General features: G+C 41.6%; 1 protein-coding gene across 1 annotated transcript; it reads right to left on the reverse strand.

Moving 5' to 3' along the window:
• Positions 1–8,282: 8,282 nt before the first annotated feature.
• On the reverse strand, positions 8,283–16,349 carry LOC311147888 (cytochrome P450 2K1-like). The gene is made up of 8 exons (XM_084184715.1): positions 16,037–16,349; positions 13,554–13,716; positions 12,442–12,591; positions 12,183–12,343; positions 11,884–12,063; positions 11,607–11,748; positions 9,730–10,056; positions 8,283–9,073 (listed from the first exon to the last, which is right to left on the reverse strand). Exons 1-8 carry the CDS (start codon positions 16,241–16,243, stop codon positions 8,886–8,888), a joined length of 1,518 nt encoding a protein of 505 aa, XP_084040841.1. The 5' UTR covers positions 16,244–16,349; the 3' UTR covers positions 8,283–8,885.
• Positions 16,350–21,430: the final 5,081 nt, after the last annotated feature.

The following is a 21,430-nucleotide window of genomic DNA, read 5'->3' on the forward strand; positions in this document are numbered from 1 at the left end:
ACAACAAATAATTACAAAGATAGCTAATAATGTAAGCATACTGTGTCCATAATAAGTATATAGGTTGTATGTTGGGAGCTTTTGGGAAAGAGCACAGTTAGAAAGATATGGCATATAGAAGCAAACCGGATGGACATCATGAAAATGATCGGAGAGGTTGAGAGTAGAAGAAGTTCAGGAGCAAAAATAAATAAATAAATATATATAATAGAATTATTGTAAAATTGACTGTGTCCATAAGGGGTAGATAGTAAGTATAGGCCGGAAGTAGAGGCCTGGGCATTGTTGTTCACTAATTTACTCCAAGTAGGGAAAGGATGGCGGGTTTGAAAAGTAATAAAGGGGAGTATATATATAAAAAACATGGGGGATTGGAAGTGATGCAGACAATAACATTGATAGAAGTTACAATCTATCTGCAATATTAAGCTGATCCATCCCCCCCGCAAAAAAAAAAACAACCTTCTAAGACAACAGAGATGTGGTCCGTAAATCTTACTGCATAGCCAGGCCTCCTGAACCCACACTCTTAGATGACCTTTTTACTTTGTTAAGTATCTGTGAATGTGGGTGCCCGTCATGTTATGTGGCTACATGCCTTGCAACAATACACTTCATTGTACCGGTGCACCGTAGGCACTTCATGTGTTTGATTTAACCCATCTGGGAGACCAGGTGTGTTGAATTTAGGCAATTACTGAACTGATCAATTAGCTCAGTTGGTCAGGTGTGGTGCCTAGTTGGAACAAAATCATGCAATACCTGCGGCACTCCAGGAACAGGGTTGCCTGCCCCTGTACTAATGTACTGTATGCAAGCCCTTACAATTACTGTAATAAGTTCAACTCAGCTCTATGGCTTCCTGACAGTTCAACTGTTTCAGACAGGTGAGGTAACTAATGTAGTTCAATTCAAACCCACTCTCCCATTTCTTAAATGTGACTAAACACCCTCAGAATCCATGACCATTGTTTAGTTTCCCTCAACAGCATAACCCAGTTTCTCCTTAACGAAGTCTTGGCTTCACTCCCAGACAGCTTCTCTGTAATTAAACATAATCACTCGAGACATTCTCATCCAGAAAGACCTACGCAGGCTGCCTCTGTAATGTGTGTGCTGTGTGTGTTTGTCTATGTGTGTGATTTGTGCGTGCATGTGTGTGTACATGCATGTGTGTGTGTGCATGTGCGTGCAAGAAAGAGAGAAAACAGAGAGAAAGACAGAGAAAAAGACAGAGAGAAATACAGAGAGAAAAACAGAGAGAATTCCCATCATGGAAATAGTCTCTGTGTTGAACCATAGTATGCCATGAGGAGGACAGCCACAGGAAACCCAGATGAGTGACATTTGAACGCCTTATGCAGTACATTACATTTACATTACATTTACGTCATTTAGCAGACGCTCTTATCCAGACGCTCTTGTACATGTAGTCATTCACCCACACAGAGCAGAGCAGAGGAGAGGAGACTTGTAGACACCAATCTTAATATTTACAGGGATGCTTGGTTATCCAGCCAAACCCAAATAGCTTGAAACAAAAGGTGGAGGCAGAGTGGAAGAAGGGCACCAACGTGGCTGGAACGAAAAGAGAAAACAAACAGTCTGATGGAATCCCTTCATTTTTTAACTTCCTGCCTCAGCCCATTTTCTGTAGAGTTCACAGGTGGGAAGTAGTGTACGTACGTTTCCTATAAATACAGACTGTAGAGATGCTGGGTTGTCAGTCACTAAGGCATTACAGTGGCTGCAGGTGGATGTGTTCCCTATTTCTCTACACAGGCACCTTCCCATCTGTCTTGGTGTGAAGAGTTAGTTGAAGACTTTTCCAAGGGAAACATTAAAATATTAGAAAATCCAGGTCCTTCCAAAGAGGCTGTGACAAGCTGGGCGCGTCCTTCCAAAGAGGCTGTGACAAGGTGGGAATGTCCTTCCAAAGAGGCTGGGACAAGCTGGGAACGTCCTTCCAAAGAGGCTGGGACAAGGTGGGAACGTCCTTCCAAAGAGGCTGGGACAAGCTTGGAGCGTCCTTCCAAAGAGGCTGGGACAAGCTGGGCGCGTCCTTCCAAAGAGGCTGTGACAAGCTGGGAACGTCCTTCCAAAGAGGCTGGGACAAGCTAGGAGAGTCCTTCCAAAGAGGCTGTGACAAGCTGGGCGCGTCCTTCCAAAGAGGCTGTGACAAGCTGGGAGCGTCCTTCCAAAGAGGCTGAGACAAGCTGGGCGCGTCCTTCCAAAGAGGCTGTGACAAGCTGGGCGCGTCCTTCCAAAGAGGCTGTGACAAGCTGGGAACGTCCTTCCAAAGAGGCTGGGACAAGCTGGGAGAGTCCTTCCAAAGAGGCTGGGACAAGTGCTTTTGTCAAGAGTTTGGCTTCTTCTTCTTTTCGTGAGTAAAATTGTGCCAAATCATTAAAATGTAGTCAGAATTGTCAATTTGAAAGGCTCAATCATTTTTAACAATTGTTTATCACACCCAGCACGGTATTGTTGCATAAAGACCTCATGTCTCTTGTGTATGGTCTGTAATATGCACATGCCCAGATCTGGACTACAGCTGGATCGACTGATTATACTGCACCTCTATACCTCTGTCTGCACAATGTAGCCCTTTCCTGCAGTCAAATGACCAAAGCGCACCTCTAGTGGCCTCATGGGTGGAATATTATTCATATCTTTCATAATTTCATAATTAATAAACATGATTTATTTATTTTCGCAGAAAATCCGGGGTTTCTTTGTCAAACGGTTTTGTCGTCTGTGATGTATATAAAGTGTAATATTGGGATTGAAACTCGAAATTGAATACGTTTCAACTCTATATCTGACATGGTACAGGTGTCTTCTTTTTTAAGCCCATAACCATGTGTGTGAGGTGTATAACATATATGAAATCATGTAGTAACCAAAAAAGAGTTAAACAAATCAAAATATATTTTACCTTGATGACAGCTTTGCACACTCTTGGCATTCTCTCAACCAGCTTCACCTGGAAGGCTTTTCAAACAGTCTTGAAGGAGTTCCCACATATGCTGAGCACTTGTTGGCTTCTTTTCATTCACTCTGCGGTCTGACTCATCCCAAACCATCTCAATTGGGTTGAGGTCGGGGGATTGTGGAGGCCAGGTCATCATCTGATGCAGCACTCCATCACTCTCCTTCTTGGTAAAATAGCCCTTACACAGCCTGGAGGTGTGTTGAGTCATTGTCCTGTTGAAAAACAAATGATAGTCCCACTTAGCCCAAACCAGATGGGATGGCGTATCGCCTTAGAATGCTGTGGTAGCCATGCTGGTTAAGTGTGCCTTGAATTCTAAATAAATCACAGACAGTGTCACCAGCAAAGCATCCCCACACTATAACACCCCCTCCTCCATGCTTTATGGTGGAAATACACATGCAGAGATCATCCGTTAACCCACACCGCGTCTCACAAAGACATAGCGGTTGGAACCAAAAATCTCCAATTTGGACTCCAGACCAAAGGGCAAATTTCCACCGGTCTAATGTCCATTGCTCGTGTTTCTTGGCCTTTTGTGGAAAATAACCACCATACTTTATTACAAATAAGGTCTTACAGAGTTTTTGTTGCATCAAGAAATGACTTTATTAAAGTTTTCAACAAAGCCAATACCCGTCTGCAGAGGGGCACCCATTCTTAAGGTCCCCCTCCACCTTATATAGTCCTCTTCAGTTTTCCCGCTCTTTTATTGCTCTGCCCACTTCTTTTGTCCCTGAGGACGGCTGAACTATTACTCCAACCAATCACCCGCTCCCCTGTACCTCACCCCCTCAATCTGTAATCAATCAAGAAGATACCAAGGAGACAAAGGTCTAGCCCAAACTCTATTCAACCCTGGTGCCGCTCCCTTCACTGTGTTTGAAGAGAGAGACAAAAACAAACGGCCCAATTCAGTTAGCCACAAAGAATTTTTACTATATGTTCATGACTAACTCAATTTCATCTGATAATCCATTAAAACTACACATCAGACCCAAGCAAGTCTCTTCTTCTTATTGGTGTCCTTTAGTAGTGGTTTCTTTGCAGCAATTCGACCATGAAGGCCTGATTCACAGTCTCCTCTGAACAGTTGATGTTGAGATGTGTCTGTTACTTGAACTCTGTGAAGCATTTACAGTGAGGGAAAAAAGTATTTGATCCCCTGCTGATTTTGTACGTTTGCCCACTGACAAAGAAATGATCAGTCTATAATTTTAATGGTAGGTTTATTTGAACAGTGAGAGACAGAATAACATCAACAAAATACAGAAAACGCACGTGATAAATGTTATAAATTGATTTGCATTTTAATGAGAGAAATAAGTATTTGACCCCCTCTCAATCAGAAAGATTTCTGGCTCCCAGGTGTCTTTTATACAGGTAACGAGCTGAGATTAGGAGCACACTCTTAAAGGGAGTGCTCCTAATCTCAGCTTGTTACCTGTATAAAAGACACCTGTCCACAGAAGCAATCAATCAATCAGATTCCAAACTCTCCACCATGGCCAAGACCAAAGAGCTCTCCAAGGATGTCAGGGACAAGATTGTAGACCTACACAAGGCTGGAATGGGCTACAAGACCATCACCAAGCAGCTTGGTGAGAAGGTGACAACAGTTGGTGCAATTATTTGCAAATGGAAGATACACTAAATAACTGTCAATCTCCCTCGGCCTGGGGCTCCATGCAAGATCTCACCTCGTGGAGTTGCAATGATCATGAGAACGGTGAGGAATCAGCCCAGGACTACACGGGAGGATCTTGTCAATGATCTCAAGGCAGCTGGGACCATAGTCACCAAGAAAGCAATTGGTAACACACTACGCCGTGAAGGACTGAAATCCTGCAGCGCCCGCAAGGTCCCCCTGCTTAAGAAAGCACATATACAGGAAGTTTGCCAATGAAGATCTGAATGATTCAGAGGAGAACTGGGTGAAAGTGTTGTGGTCAGATGAGACCAAAATCGAGCTCTTTGGCATCAGCTCAACTTGCCGTGTTTGGAGGAGGAGGAATGCTGCCTATGACCCCAAGAACACCATCCCCACCGTCAAACATGGAGGTGGAAACATTATGCTTTGGGGGTGTTTTTCTGCTAAGGGGACAGGACAACTTCACCGCATCAAAGGGACAGTGGACGGGGCCATGTACCATCAAATCTTGGGTGAGAACCTCTTTCCCTCAGCCAGGGCATTGAAAATGGGTCGTGGATGGGTATTCCAGCATGACAATGACCCAAAACACACGGCCAAGGCAAGAAAAGAGTGGCTCAAGAAGAAGCACATTAAGGTCCTGGAGTGGCCTAGCCAGTCTCCAGACCTTAATCCCATAGAAAATCTGTGGAGGGAGCTGAAGGTTCGAGTTGCCAAACATCAGCCTCGAAACCTTAATGACTTGGAGAAGATCTGCAAAGAGGACTGGGACAAAATCCCTCCTGAGATGTGTGCAAAACTGGTGGCCAACTACAAGAAACGTCTGACCTCTGTGATTGCCAACAAGGGTTTTGCCACCAAGTACTAAGTCATGTTTTGCAGAGGGGTCAAATACTTATTTCCCTCATTAAAATGCAAATCAATTTATAACATTTTTGACATGGGTTTTTCTGGATTTTTTTGTTGTTATTCTGTCTCTCACTGTTCAAATAAACCTACCATTAAAATTATAGACTGATCATGTCTTTGTCAGTGGGCAAACGTACAAAATCAGCAGGGGATCAAATACTTTTTTCCCTCACTGTATTTGGGCTGCAATTTCTGAGACTGGTAACTCTAATGAACTTATCCTCTGCAGCAGAGGTAACTCTGGGTCTTCCATTCTTGTGGTGGTCCTCATGAGAGCCAGTTTCATCATAGCGCTTGATGGTTTTTGTGACTGCACTTGAATAAGCTTTCAAAGTTCTTGAAATGTTCCGTGTTGACTGACCTTCATGTCTTAAAGTAATGATGGACTGTCATTTATCTTTGCTTATTTGAGCTGTTCTTGCCATAATATGGACTTGGTATTTTACCAAATAGGGGGGCTACCTTGTCAAAACACAACTGATTGGCTCAAACGCATTAAGAAGGAAAGAAATTCCACAAATTAACTTTTAACAAGGCACACCTGTTAAGTGAAATGCATTCCAGGTGACTACCTCATGAAGCTGGTTGAGAGAATGCCAAGAGTGTGCAAAGCTGTCATCAAGGCAAAGGGTGGCTATTTGAAGAATCTCAAATATAAAATATATTTTGATTTGTTTAACACTTTTTTGGTTACTACATGATTCCATATGTGTTATTTCATAGTTTTGATGTTTTCAGTATTATTCCACAATGTAGAAAATAGTAAAAATAAAGAAAAACCCTTGAATGATTAGGTGTGTCCAAACATTTGACTGGTAGTGTACGTGCTCCCCTCCTCTCACCTTTTCCCTTCTCTTGTGGACTTCAATGCACAACTTACCAAGCTGAACCATATCATAACCGCTACACACAGCCCACATCGTTGTCACCATATTCTAAAACTTTTGACCAGTAGTGTAAGTGTAATATATTTATTTTCTTCCAGAACCTATATCATTTCTGTACTTGCATTCAGTTCCAGTGTATTGAGTTCAATATAAGTTCATTCAGATAGTGATCTCATCTGTTCTGATGTTCACACCCTAAGGCTTTGTTCCATTGTTAATGCTCGCTCAAGAATAAGATTGCTCATGAATGGTTGTTGTAAAAACATAAAGGGAACATAAAGGGAATTTAAATATTTCATATGTATATGCTTGTAAATGAAAAGGTATGATTATTTTTCCATTAAAGAGCTCCCTCTGACATAGCCCTGAGGTTCATCTTCCATACCCAATATTGTCTTTTAACATAACCTCTAGAATGGCATGACCTTCTATTGAAAAATAGATAGATGAAAAAAAATATATACTTTATGAAAAATTAATCCAATTTAAAGGTAGATTTAGTTTGGATCAAATTTAATTTGATGATATCTAGCTACTGCATCAGCGTGAATTCAGTATGAATGAACCAGTGAAACGTTATTATTATTCCGTTGGGATAGAACAGATCTAGTGAAACATATCAAGATTACATGAAAAACTATCAACAGTACAGTCAGTGGGAGAAGGAACAGGTGAAGGAGGGTACTGATAAACTCTCTGTAGCAAAAATAAGATCCTTGGAGACGCCACAGAATTTAATAAAACACAATTGTTTGACATTTTAGAATAGTACACGCTATTGTGTACTAAGTTGCTATCAGGAACAATAAAAGGGTTCTTCGGCTGTCCCCATAGGAGAACCCTTTGAAGAACCCTTTTTGGTTCCCGGTAGAACTCCCCTTTTGGGTTCCATGTAAAACCCTTTCCACACAGGGTTCTACATGGAACCCAAAAGGGTTCTCCTGTGGGGACAGCCGAAGAACCCCATTTGGAACCCTTTTTTCTAAGAACATTTTAAATAAAGAAAGATTTTCATTTATTTATTTGATATTTTTATTGGATTTCTTTCCCTCAAGCTAAATATACAGCAATCGACTATAGATTAGGATCATTAAAAAAACATACAGTTATTATACATGTATATATTTTATTGTTAATGATAATATAATACAGTTATCCTTGAATAAGGGGAAAGGGAAGGATGGGGGTACTGGTGTGTAAGTATCTTAACTGGTTAACATATATCTCACGTGAGAATGATGAGTGTAGGTTGGCTCATAGTGATGACCGGAATGGGACAACTGGAACGGAACCAAACACCTGGTTTCCCATGTTTGGATGTGATTGACTCTGTTTCACCCACCTCACCGCAGCCACCAATACAAGCCCGTCCCTGATTAAAGTGAGAAGTGACACCAATGATACAATCATCTGCATATACATCCACATACCTACATAGCTATCTATTTTCATATCTTCACATCATTAGAAAAGCTTTCAGAAAGTGCCAGAGTGACTAGCTCTTTTTAGGGGGGGTGGGGGGAGATTACATCATTGGATTCAAGAAATGTATCCTGAGGTCGCTCTGGATAAGAGCGTCTGCTAAATGATGTTAATGTAAATGTAATGATATTCTTGAATTCAAGAAACTGATCCTCGGACTGTATTCTTGAATTACAAACCAAGAATATTATCCCAGGAGTAGGGAGATCACTTTACATTTACGTCATTTTAGCAGACGCTCTTATCCAGAGCGACTTACAGTTAGTGAATACATATATATATATATATTTTTTATACTGGCCCCCCGTGGGAATCGAACCCACAACCCTGGCGTTGCAAACGCCATGCTCTATCAACTGAGCTACATCCCTGCCGGCCATTCCCTCCCCTACCCTGGACGACGCTGGGCCAATTGTGCGCCGCCCATGAGTCTCCCGGTCACGGCCGGCTGCGACAGAGCCTGGATTCGAACAAGGATCTCTAGTGGCACAGTTAGCACTGCGATGCAGTGCCTTAGACCACTGCGCCACTCAGGAGACACTTCTATGGAGCTCAGTGGGGGTAAGGGCACTTGCAGTATAAGAATAGGATCCTAACATCCAAGTTTGCTCTCTCAATCATAACGTCCACTTCCTGCGGACATTGACATTTTACATAGGACCCCACCTAGGGCATCCCTAAAAGGTCATTTGAGTGTCATGTTTCTAGATCAAAATTGGTTTTACACAAATGCCCCTCAGACATCATACGGATGTCAGCATCTAGGACTGCAAGGCCACTCTGAATGGTGATCAAAAGCTGCTTCAGTTCATTTTGGTCCAATCAACTTTAAACCTCTGATCCCTGTAGCCAGTTATATATATTCATATCATTCATGTCCATGTTCAGCGACAAAATAGTTATTCAGCATATTCATAAAGTTGGGAGTCTAGTGTGTAATATACATTGGGACCAGACTCTCATCTCAGACACGGCTCACAGCACACAACTGGTGTGGTGAAGGAGTGAGGGTGAACCCCAGGGATGGTGTGAGGTCCAGATCATCCTCTGTTACCCCGGGAGGAGGAGAGAAACAAAATCTCTGCAGGAGGGAGGTGAAGAAAAGGAAGAGCTCCATCCTGGCCAGACCCTCTCCTAGACACACCCTACGACCTGGAAGAGGAATATGAGGAAGCAACATGAGGACAATAGATCTGTAACTATATAATAACATAGATAACTATAGGTTCCTATAGTTGACAAATATCAATATTCCCACTGGGCACAGACGTCAATTTAATGTCTATTCCACGTTGGTACAACATCATTTCCATCCCCTCAACTCTCTTTGAGTCAAAGCAATGAGGATATCAGATTTAGTTAGTTGAGCACCATAGAAGGATATCAGAATTAGTTAATTGAGCACCATAGAAGGATATCAGATTTAGTTATTTGAGCACCATAGAAGGATATCAGATGTAGTTAATTGAGCAAAATAGAAGGATATCAGATTTGGTTAATTGAGCACCATAGAAGGATATCAGATTTAGTTAGTTGAGCACCATAGAAGGATATCAGATTTAGTTAATTGAGCACCATAGAAGGATATCAGATTTAGTTATTTGAGCACCATAGAAGGATATCAGATTTAGTTAATTGAGCACCATAGAAGGATATCAGATTTAGTTAATTGAACACCATATAAGGATATCAGATTTAGTTAATTGAGCACCATAGAAGGATATCAGATGTAGTTAACTGAGCACCATAGAAGGATATCAGATTTAGTTAATTGCTGAATGATAGTATTAAAAAACAGTGGGACTCACCTGCAGAGAAGGGCATGAAGGCATCCTTCTTGACGAATCGACCTTCCTCGTCCAGAAAGTGGGCGGGGTTAAAGGTGTGAGGGCTCTCCCATTCGCTCTCATCTTGCAGGACAGACGTCAGCAGAGGAAACACTTCAGTCCCCTTTTTGATGAAGTATCCCTGGAAGGTGATGTCTCGGGTGGTGGTGTGAGGGATGGCCATGGGTACAATGTTGGCCAGTCTCTGGGTCTCATGGATCACTGCATCAGTGTAGGGCAGGTTCTTCCTGTCCTCTACCAAGGCCTGACGACTTCCTATGACCCTGCTTATCTCCTCTTGGACCTTGTCTGGAAAACAAAGAAAGAGGGAGGGACAAAGACACTATAAAATATGAATGATCTTTATCCTGAGGGAGGGACAAACATACTATAAAATCTGATTGATCTTTAGTTGAGGGAGGGACAAAGATACTATCAAATCTGATTGATCTTTAGTTGAGGGAGGGACAAAAACACTATAAAATATGAATGATCTTCTGGCTGAGGGAGGGACAAGCATGTATCTGTTAATTCAATTCAAAGACCTGTGATTCGAGTGGGAAATTTGCCAACGTTTACAGCAAGTAAAACCTTATTTACATAAGTATTCAGACCCTTTGCTATGAGACTCAAAATTGAGCACAGGTGCATCGTGTTTCCATTGACCATCCTTGAGATGTTTCTACAACTTGATTGGAGTCCACCTGTGGTAAATTCAATTGATTGGACATGATTTGGAAAGGCACACACCTGTGTATATAAGGTCCCACAGTTGACAGTGCATGTCAGAGCAAAAACCAAGCCATGAGGTTAAATGGAAGAAGTTTGGAACCACCAAGACTCTTCCTAGAGCTGGCCGCCCGGCCAAACTGAACAATCGGGGGAGAAGGTCCTTGTTTAGGGAGGTGCCCAATAACCTGATGGTCACTCTGACAGAGCTCCAGTGTTCCTCTGTGGAGATGGGATAACCTTCCAGAAGGACAATCATCTCTGCAGCACTCCTCCAACAAGGCCTTTATGGTAGAGTGGCCAGACAGAAGCCAATCGTCAGTAAAACGCACATGACAGCCCACTTGGAGTTTACCAAAAGGCACCTAAAGGACTCTCAGACCATGAAAAACAAGACTCTCTGTTCTGATGAAACCAAGAAACCTTTGGTCTGAATGCCAAGCGTCACGTCTGGAGGAAAACAGCTCATCACCTGGCCAATACCATCCCTACGGTGTAGCATGGTGGTGGCAGCACCATGCTGTGGGGATGTTTTTCAGCGGCAGGGACTGGGAGACTAGTCAGGATCGAGGTAAAGATGAACGGAGCAAAGTACAGAGAGATCCTTGATGAAAATCTGCTCCAGAGCGCTCAAGACCTCAGACTGTGGCATAGGTTCACCTTCCAACAGGAAGTTGCCCAGCCAGAACCCGGACTTGAACCCGATCGAACATCTCTGAAGAAACCTGAAAATAGCTGTACAGTGATGGTCCCCATTCAACCTCACAGAGCTTGAGAGGATCTCCAGAGAAGAACGGGAGAAACTCCACAAATACAGGTGTACAAAGCTTGTAGCGTCATACCCAAGAAGACTCGAGGCTGTTACCGCTGCCAAAGGTGCTTCAACAAAGTATGGAGTATAGGGTCTGTGATATTTGTTTTTCTTATTATTAATACATTTGCAAACATTTCCAAAAACCTGGTTTTGCTTTGTCATTTTGGGATATTGTGTGTAGATTGATGAGGGAAAAAAACGGTTTAATCTATTTTAGAATAAGGCTGTAACTTAACAAAAAAGAAAGGGTCTGAATACTTTCCGAATTCACTGTACAACGTGTTTGTCAGGTGAGTGTGTGAGTATCAATCCTTACCCTGTATATGGGGGTACTTGGCCATGAGAAGCAGACCCCAGCGCAGGGTTGTCCCGGTGGTGTCGGTACCAGCAGCAAACAGGTTGGCCACTGTCTGTATGAGATTCTCATTGTGGTAATGAGAGTTCATGTTGCCTGATTCCTTTTAATACATAAACAAACAAACACAGGTCATGTTTCAGTAAACAAGAACAGGTATTTCTAAATCATCTCCCCGGACCCCCTAGTTATTCACTCCAAGAAATGACATGTTTATAACTGTAATAACTCTTTATACCTCCAGGGTCTGCTTTCGGACAAGGAACGAGTCCACAAAGCCTCTACACATCTGAGGGTTGAGAGTCTCCTTCAGCCCCCTCACCAGCTCCATCATCTCCTCTTTGTTGTTGGTAACATTTTTAATGATACGGGTCCTGGACTTCAGCAATGGGCCCAACCATGGGAACATGTTGTACAACTTTAAATAAAAAGCAACGCAAGAATGAACTCTGTATATATTATACTTGGACTAATTTAGTCTAGTGTGACCAGTCTGTCATTGTTCTCAAAGTAAACATGATAAGCACCGTATCGTACCTGTATTGAAACAGATCCTCCAAGTTGGATGATCTCATTGGCTTGATCCACCGAGCGTCGGAACCGGGGATCAGAGTATTCAAACCTGCTGCCGTACACAATGCTGCAGATGATGTTGGAGACGGCGTAATTAATTGGCTGGGTTGTATCAAATGCTTTACCTGTGACAAAGCGCAACAACAGACTCGAAATGAGAAAAACTGACAAGATGAAGACTTATTTTTCTTGTGTTATTGATATAAGAACATCAAACTTTTACCCTTGTGCTCTTCAAACACTTCAGTCAGGTAGCGAATTTCTTCAATGATCTTCTCCTCGCTCGCTTTCTTGCCCATTCCAAAGTCCCTAAGGTTTGTCAGGGCAAAGCGTCTCATCTCTTTCCATGAATCTCCATTGGCAAATACAATACCTATAAAAAAGTACAGTAGAACAAAATTGTTCTGATGTAGTAGTTGAGTGACATTCTTAAAGGAATACAAAACTATTTTAAGAAAACAGATTAATGGAAGTAGCAGGTTTCATACAAAATCAGATTTTTTCTTCATATTTATATCAGATATTTGGGGTTGTTAGAACACAGAAGAGCATCATATATATTGTTGTTGGTTTTTACAGTATGGCACCAAGCAGTGGTGTAAAGTATTTAAGTAAAAATACTTTAAAGTACTACTTAAGTAGTATTTTGGGGTATCTGTACTTTACTTTACTATTTATATTTTTGACGACTTACTTTTACTTCACTACATTCCTTAAGAAAATATTATACTTTTTACCCCATACATTTTCCTTGACACCCAAAGGTACTCGTTACATTTTGAATGCATATTAGGACAGGAAAATAGTCAAATTCACCCACTTATCAACCGAACATCCCTGGTCACCCCTGCTGCCTCTGATCTGGCGGACTCACTAAACACACATGCTTCGTTTGTAAATGATGTCTGAGTGTGCCCCAGGCTATCCGTAAATTAAAAACAAGAAAATGGTGGTGTCTGGTTTGCTTAATATAAGGAATTTGAAATAATAATATAATAATATGCAATTTAGCAGATTTTATCCAAAGCTTTTATCCAAAGTGACTTACAGTCATGTGTGCATACTTTTACTTTTACTTTTGATACTTAAGTACATTTTAGCAATTATATTTACTTTTGATACTTAAGTATATTTTATTTTAAACCAAATACTTTTAGACTTTTACTCAGGTAGAATTTTACTGGGTGACATTTTCTCTAGGTATCGTTACTTTTACTCAAGTATGACAGTTGGGTACTTTTTCCACCACTGGCACCAAGCATGCCTACTTAACTGTCCATTGTCAAGGTTTGCAATGTAGTAGGCCTGAGAATCAGTTAAGTTATCTGACATTACCGTGTCCTTTGTTTATTTCATTAAACATATGATTGATGCCCCTGTCCCCAAACTCCTCTGCATGGTTGACCAGTGCTTGCTTGACTGTCTTGTATCCTACAAGAACGACCACTTTTCTGGGTCCAACGTGAACTGTGAACACCGAGCCATATTTCTTGGACAGCTGTAAAACATGAAATAAGCCGAAAGGCCAGGTTTAGACAGACAAGATCCTTTCCTTTCAAAGCCAAATGCCTCGTAAAATGTGAGAGTATGAACTTCTAAGGTCAATGTTTGACAGACAAGTTTTTTTGTGTTACCTTCCAGAAATTAATGACTGATAATGTAAATACCCAGCTAGCACATAACGTTCTGAGAACCATGTTTCTTAGAGCTTGGTGAGAGCGTGGTTGTCATATGGTTATTCTGCAAACAACCTTCCCACATCTTTCTGGGAATGGTGCAGTATAGCTGCTTGGCTTTCGAACATTGTCACTTCATTTAAGGAACTTGACAAAAAATACGTTATTTTATTGGTATTTCATGACTTTAACAGAATGTTTCCTAAAAGTTCAAACATGGTGACATTTAATTAAAATGTTGGTAATGTTCAGGAACGTTCTCAAACTGGTTTAACCTCTTAAGGATCTGACCCTTTTTTTCAATTTCCGTCTAAAATGACATACCCAAATTTAACTGCCTGTAGCTCAGGACCTGAAGCAAGGATATGCATATTCTTGATACCATTTGAAAGGAAACACTTTGAAGTTTGTGGAAATGTGAAATTAATGTAGGAGAATATAACACATTAGATCTGGTAAAAGATAATACAAACAAAAAAGCATGCGTTTTATTTTGTTCCATCATCTTTGAAATGCAAGAGAAAGGCCACAATATAATATTGCAGTTTAGGCGCAATTTAGATTTTTGCCACTAGATTGCAGCACTGCGCGCGCAAAGCTTCAGATTGATCCAGTGAAGCATTGCAATACTGGACTATTTTGTATCAAGACTGCCCAAATGTGCCAAATTGGTCAATTGATACATTATTAAGTACATAACTATAGAGAACATACAAAAATGATATGGTAATACAAAATGTAAGTTTGGAATGTCATACATGATGGATCATTAGCTTATACCCTAACTTTCATAGATCTAGATGGCCGGGAGGGGTTGGTGTGGAGCCAGAGACAGCAAGGGTTCAAATTGTAGAACCCAGTCCCTACATTTGAATATAAAAATTGATTTTATCAAACAAAACTATGCTACCTTTTATCTCTGGGACACTGAGGATGACAAATCAGATAAAGATTACTGAATGTAAGTATATTATTTACCTTCAGAGGTGAATGTATCAAACCAGTTGACTTGATGTGTTTTTTGTTGTTGTGCACTCTCCTCAAACAATAGCATGGTATTTTTTCACTGTAATAGCTACTGTAAATTGGACAGTGCAGTTAGATTTACAAGAATGTAAGCTTTCTGCCCATATAAGACATGTCTATGTCCTGGAAAGTTTGCTGTTACTTGCAACAGTCAAGCTAATCACATTAGCACACATTAGCTCAACCGTCCCATTTACTGGACACCGATCCCGACAAATGTTCTCAAATAGTTCAGAGAACATTAAGAAAAAACGTTCTTCTGTGGGAATTTGAGAACTTCATCATAATGTTTCCTACAGGTTTCCTCATTGTTCAATTTAAAGTCATGTTCTCAAATTGTTCTGAGAACATTAAGAAAACTTTCCATAAAAACCACAAGAAAACTTTAATAACGTTCAGAGAACGTTATAAGAATGTTATTTATAAACATACATTCCATTCTCAGCATCAACAAAACTCTCTCTATCCTCTATCTTGTTAAGTGTGTTCGGGTGTGTTGGCTGCACCTACTGTTCAGCCACAGCTAATCTTAATGAGTGCTTGTTTCCTTTTAAATGGGGTCTGTTTGAATAGACTAAAATTAACAGATTTGTATGATTAAAAAAACATGGCATGCTAGCTCCACCCTGGTGACGCTGTGGACCAATTCCATTGATAGAGAACAGAAAATTATAGGTTTGAATCTCATTGATGCTGTGTCACAATTAAAAGAGAAATGTGTTTTCAAGATTAATGCCTAAGGAAATGAAATTCCATGTGTCCTGTCTGTGCTTGGAATTCAAAAAAGCTAACACAAAATAAGCTAGCAGTGTTATTAAAAGTCTTATTGAAACATTCAGTGCAACTTTTAAGGAAGTTCTTAAAAAACCCTCAAGATAATCAATATTTTCCGCAAACTGTTCCCTTCTGTTCTCAGAATGTTTAAAAAACGTTAAATTTTACCGGTCAGGAAACGTATGGCTTCGTTCCCACAACCAATATGAAACCAAAAACATACGTTCCCACAACTTCCAAGAAACCAAATGTGCTAGCTGGGTACTGTGAGCCAATACCTTGAAAGGAGGTACTTGAAATTGAATAGTTCAAGCAAGCAAGCTTTTGACATTAAAATCTCACCTCACAGAGAGTCTGGTAGGGCCTCTTGAGATCCAGCTGGAGCAAGTTACCAAGCAGGGGCAGCGGCCTGGGTCCTGGAGGCTCCTTTCTGTGTTCCTCAGAGCTGGATCCAGAGGAGAGGAGGTAGAGGACCAGCAGAAACAGCACAGCCCCCACCAGTGTCACTGTGCTGGGAGCCTGGAGGAGAAGACCCTCCATAAGAGACATCCTCGATCTGAGCTATTACACCTTACACTGGGCTAAAAAGAGAGACCGCTTGTGCTCATACACAACAATGACTCTCTAAGAACTTCCTGCCCATTGAGATGCCTGCCTATGGAGCTCTTCTTATGTAGAGGAAGGGACTGCCTCCAGGGAGGAGCTAGGTGTCTAGGCAAACACAAACAATAGTAAAACGGCCAAGGCTACACAGCACATTCCCTGCTGATCATTGACTAAATGATAGCATGGACTGATCATACTTTAGCTAAGGTCACTATGCCTGTCCTCATCCTGAGAGATGTTCCTCTTTATTACACCCTCGATAAAACACTGAATAGAACTGCAGACAAGTGGAAAAAGAATGAGGAACAACCTGGGGATTAGGCAATAGCTCTGTGTGTTTGCTTCGGCTGTAACAGGGTGCTTCCTACACCACCCTATGTGAATGCCATTGAGTATAGAGAGCTCTGACTCGAGCCACACACAGGTTCTTAGACTTTGGTTTGGACAGGCGGGTTACAAAGTAGAGGCAGACAACAGTTTCCAAACAAATGTTTTATTAAGGCGTGGCTCAGTGTGGTTGTCCAGAAAAAATTCAGTTTCACCAGTTCAGTTCAATATTTTGTCATTCAATTTATTAATAGTGATCTGTTGTATAGATTTAAAACAAAGTCAGCAAAGACCCAACACAGGAACAGAGAGATCCTCTGAACGATCTTTAGCCTGGTATCGGTTCAATGACCTGTGCTTCAAGTCGGTCTCTTGCCAATGTTTAGAGCTGGCAACACCTGTCTCTGTGTTTTGTGTCACTGTATAAAAGGTCACGGACGGTTTTTATTCAGTGTAAAGGTCCCTACATAATGGCTGTGTGTATCTATTGGTCCTTACCCTAAATTGGACACTTACACTGATATCAGTACTGGCCAATCCCCTCTAAAGTATTAATTCCTGCAAAAAGAAATTAACTGTACATTTTACATTTAATGTAGTAGGAGTCAATGGTTTTGTTCTCTTCAATTGAGATAAAAATTGGACTCCCTTTACTCCCTTGTGTTGTAACGCAAAAAATATATACTGTCAAAATGTACAGTTCATTGCTTTTTGCAGGAATTAATACTTTACCACAACTACTTGAAATTATAGGACATTATGACAGTTCAAATTATAGATTATAAAAAAACACTGCATATTCATGTATTTCATGAATACACAATAATTAGAATTTGTTGGTTACTTGGATAGGTTCAAGTACAAACACACAAACAATGCACTGCACTATAGTGTGTCTAGCTTACGCTAACTTTCAACAACCGTTCCCAGCTTACGCTAAATTTCAACAACCGTTCCTAGCTTACGCTAACTTTCAACAACCGTTCCTAGCTTACGCTAACTTTCAACAACCGTTCCTAGCTTACGCTAACTTTCAACAACCGTTCCTAGCTTACGCTAACTTTCAACAACCGTTCCTAGCTTCGCTAACTTTCAACAACCGTTCCTAGCTTACGCTAACTTTCAACAACCGTTCCTAGCTTCGCTAACTTTCAACAACCGTTCCTAGCTTACGCTAACTTTCAACAACCGTTCCTAGCTTACGCTAACTTTCAACAACCGTTCGATGGAAACAAAAGGAAAGAAAGAAAATACAGAACCAATTGAAAATCACATAAAATCACATATGAGCACAATATCACAAATGTCACAGGCATTTGTCTCAATCGCACTCCACACTGCCCTTTCACACCTGGACAAAAGGAACACCTATGTGAGAATGCTGTTCATTGACTACAGCTCAGTGTTCAACTCCATAGTGCCCACAAAGCTCATCACTAAGCTAAGGAACGTGGGACTAAACACCTCCCTCTGCAACTGGATCCTGGACTTCCTGACGGGCCATCCCCAGGTGGTAAGGGTAGGCAACAACACATCTGCCACGATGATCCTCAACACGTGGGCCCCTCAGGGGTGTGTGCTCAGTCCCCTCCTGTACTCCCTGTTCACCCACGACTGCGTGGCCAAGCACGACTTCAACACCATCATTAAGTTTGCTGACAACGGTGGTAGGCCTGATCACCGACAATGATGAGACAGCCTATAGGGAGGAGGTCAGAGACCTGACAGTGTGGTGCCAGGACAACAACATCTCCCTCAACGTGAGCAAGACAAAGGAGATGATAGTGGACTACAGGAAAAAGAGGGCCAAACACGCCCCCATTCACATCGACGGGGCTGTAGTGGAGCGGGTCGAGAGTTTCAAGTTCCTTGGTGTCCACATCACCAACAAACTATCATGGTCCAAACACACCAAGAAATTCATGAAGAGGGCAAGACAATGCCTTTTCCCCTCAGGAGACTGAAAAGATTTGGCATTGGTCCCCAGATCCTCAAAAAGTTCTACAGCTGCACCATCGAGAGCATCCTGACCGGTTGCATCACTGCCTGGTATGGCAACTGCTCGGCATCCGACCGTAAGGCACTACAAAGGGTAGCCCGTACAGCTCAGTACATCACTGGGGCCAAGCTTCCTGCCATCCAGGACCTATCTATTAGGCGGTGTCAGCGGAAGAACCCAAAAATTGTCAAAGACGCCAGTCACTCAAGTCATAGACTGTTCTCTCTGCTACCGCAAGGCAAGCGGTACCGGAGTGCCAAGTCCAGGTCCAAAAGTCTTCTTAACAGCTTCTATCCCCAAGCCATAAGACTTCTGAGCAATTAATCAAATGGCCACCCGGACTATTTACATTGACCCTCCCTTTGTTTTTACACCGCTGCTACTCGCTATTATTATCTATGCATAGTCACTTTACCCCTACCTACATGTACAAGTTACCTCAACTAACCTGTACCCACGCACATTGATTCGGTACAGGTACCTCTCTAGAAAGCCTCATTATTGTTATTTTATTGTGTTACTTATTTACATTTTTAATTTTTAACTTTAGTTTAGAAAATATTTTCTTAACTTTATTTTCTTAAAACTGCATTGTTGGTTAAGGGCTTGTAAGTAAGTATTTCACGGTAAGGTCTACACCTATTGTAGTCGGTGCATGTGACAAATAAAATTTGATTTGATTTTAAATCAAACAACATAAATATTTACCTTAATATTTACAACTTGATGGAGATAATATATGCCATTTAGCAGACGCTTTTATCCATAAGGACTTACAGCTCATTCACATATATTATTCAAAATACACTGTATCAATCTGCAATAACAATAACCTTTTTATGTTGGTCTAAAGCCGTGTGTAATATACATTGGGACCAGACTCTCATCTCAGACACGGCTCACAGCACACAACTGGTGTGGTGAAGGAGTGAGGGTGAACCCCAGGGATGGTGTGAGGTCCAGATCATCCTCTGTTACCCCGGGAGGAGGAGAGAAACAAAATCTCTGCAGGAGGGAGGTGAAGAAAAGGAAGAGCTCCATCCTGGCCAGACCCTCTCCTAGACACACCCTACGACCTGCGAGGGTGACCCCAGTGAGATTAAAAAATATAGCATAATTATAATAATAATATGAAAGCTGTCCAAAAAGCTACTTTGATTTCTCAATTTGATTTCCCTTCTCCATGCCCAACAAAATGTAAATGTATATGTTAAAATGAATGCACCTGCATAAAAGGCATAGAGGAATCACAGACGTCCCCTGCAGTGAGAGACTGGCAGAGAGCTGTTACTTGTGTATTCAGAATGACAGTAATCACCTCTGACAGCTTTTTGTCAGGTCCAAGGTTTTTCACTGTGACGTTAGTGCATGCAACTCTTATAACACAACATCAAAAGGGAACCGCTATGGTCAACGATTCAGTATAGCCTTGGAAGGTGACGTCTCGGCTGGTGGTGTGAGGGATGGACATGGGTACAATGTTGGCCAGTTTCTGGGTCTCATGGATCACTGCATCAGTGTAGGGCAGGTTCTTCCTGTCCTCTACCAAGGCCTGACGACTTCCTATGATCATGCTTATCAGTCTGGAAAAAAGACAGTGCCAATGTTCCTATAACCCAGAGGTGAAACATTAATCTGAATGATCTTTAGCTCGTTATCAATGACCTGTGTTTCAGGTTGGCCTCTTGCCAATGTTTACTGCTAATAACACCTTAAGTGTCTCTGTGTTTTGTGTCACTATGTAAAAGGTCTCGGAACGGTTTTTATCAGTGGCAGTCGGTGCCGTTTAAGATGAGGGAGGCTGAATTTTTATTTATATTACAGCATATTGGATGAATGTCATTCATATTCCATTCACCCAGTTCAATGTAACAGCGATAGGTTTAGGCTACTACATGATACTCAAATATACACACACACACACGCACGTGGGAACACATACACACACACACACACACACACACACACACACACACACACACACACACACACACACACACACACACACACACACACACACACACACACACACACACACACACACACACACACACACACACACACACACACACACACTCCCTTTAAACCCCTTATGCTCCTTTGAGACCCCTCTTTCAAAGTCACTGAGATATCTTCTTCTAGCCATGGTAGCCAAAATAATGGGCAACTGGGCATTTTAATACATGACCCTAAGCATGACGGGATGTACTCTGAACAAAAATATAAACGCAACATGCAACAACTTCAACGATTTTACTGAGTTACAGTTCATATAAGGAAATAGGTCAATTGAAATAAATTAATAGGCCCAAATCTATGGATTTCACATGACTGGGACAGATATGCATATGTTGGTCACAGATACCTTAAAAAAAAAAAATTGGGGTGTGGATCAGAAACCAGTCAGTATCTGGTGTGACCACCATTTGCCTCATGCAGCGCAACACATCTCCTTTGCATAGAGTTGATCAAGCTGTTATTTGTGGCCTGTGGAATGTTGTCCCACTCCTCTTGAATGGCTGTGCAAAGTTGCTGGACATTGGTGGGACTGGAACACGCTGTCATACACATCGATCCAGAGTATCCCAAACATGCTCCATGGGTAACATGTCTGGTGAGTATGCAGGCCATGGAAAAACGGGGACATTTTCAGCTTCCAGGAATTGTGTACAGATACTTGTGACATGGGGACGTGCATTATCATGCTGAAACATGAGGTGATGGCAGTGGATGAATGGCACGACAATGGGCCTCAGGATCTCGTCACGGTATCTCTGTGCATTCAAATTGCCATTAATAAAATG

This window comes from Coregonus lavaretus (assembly GCF_964263955.1).
Source record: "Coregonus lavaretus genome assembly, chromosome: 20".
In the NCBI taxonomy this organism is placed as follows: Eukaryota; Metazoa; Chordata; class Actinopteri; order Salmoniformes; family Salmonidae; genus Coregonus; species Coregonus lavaretus.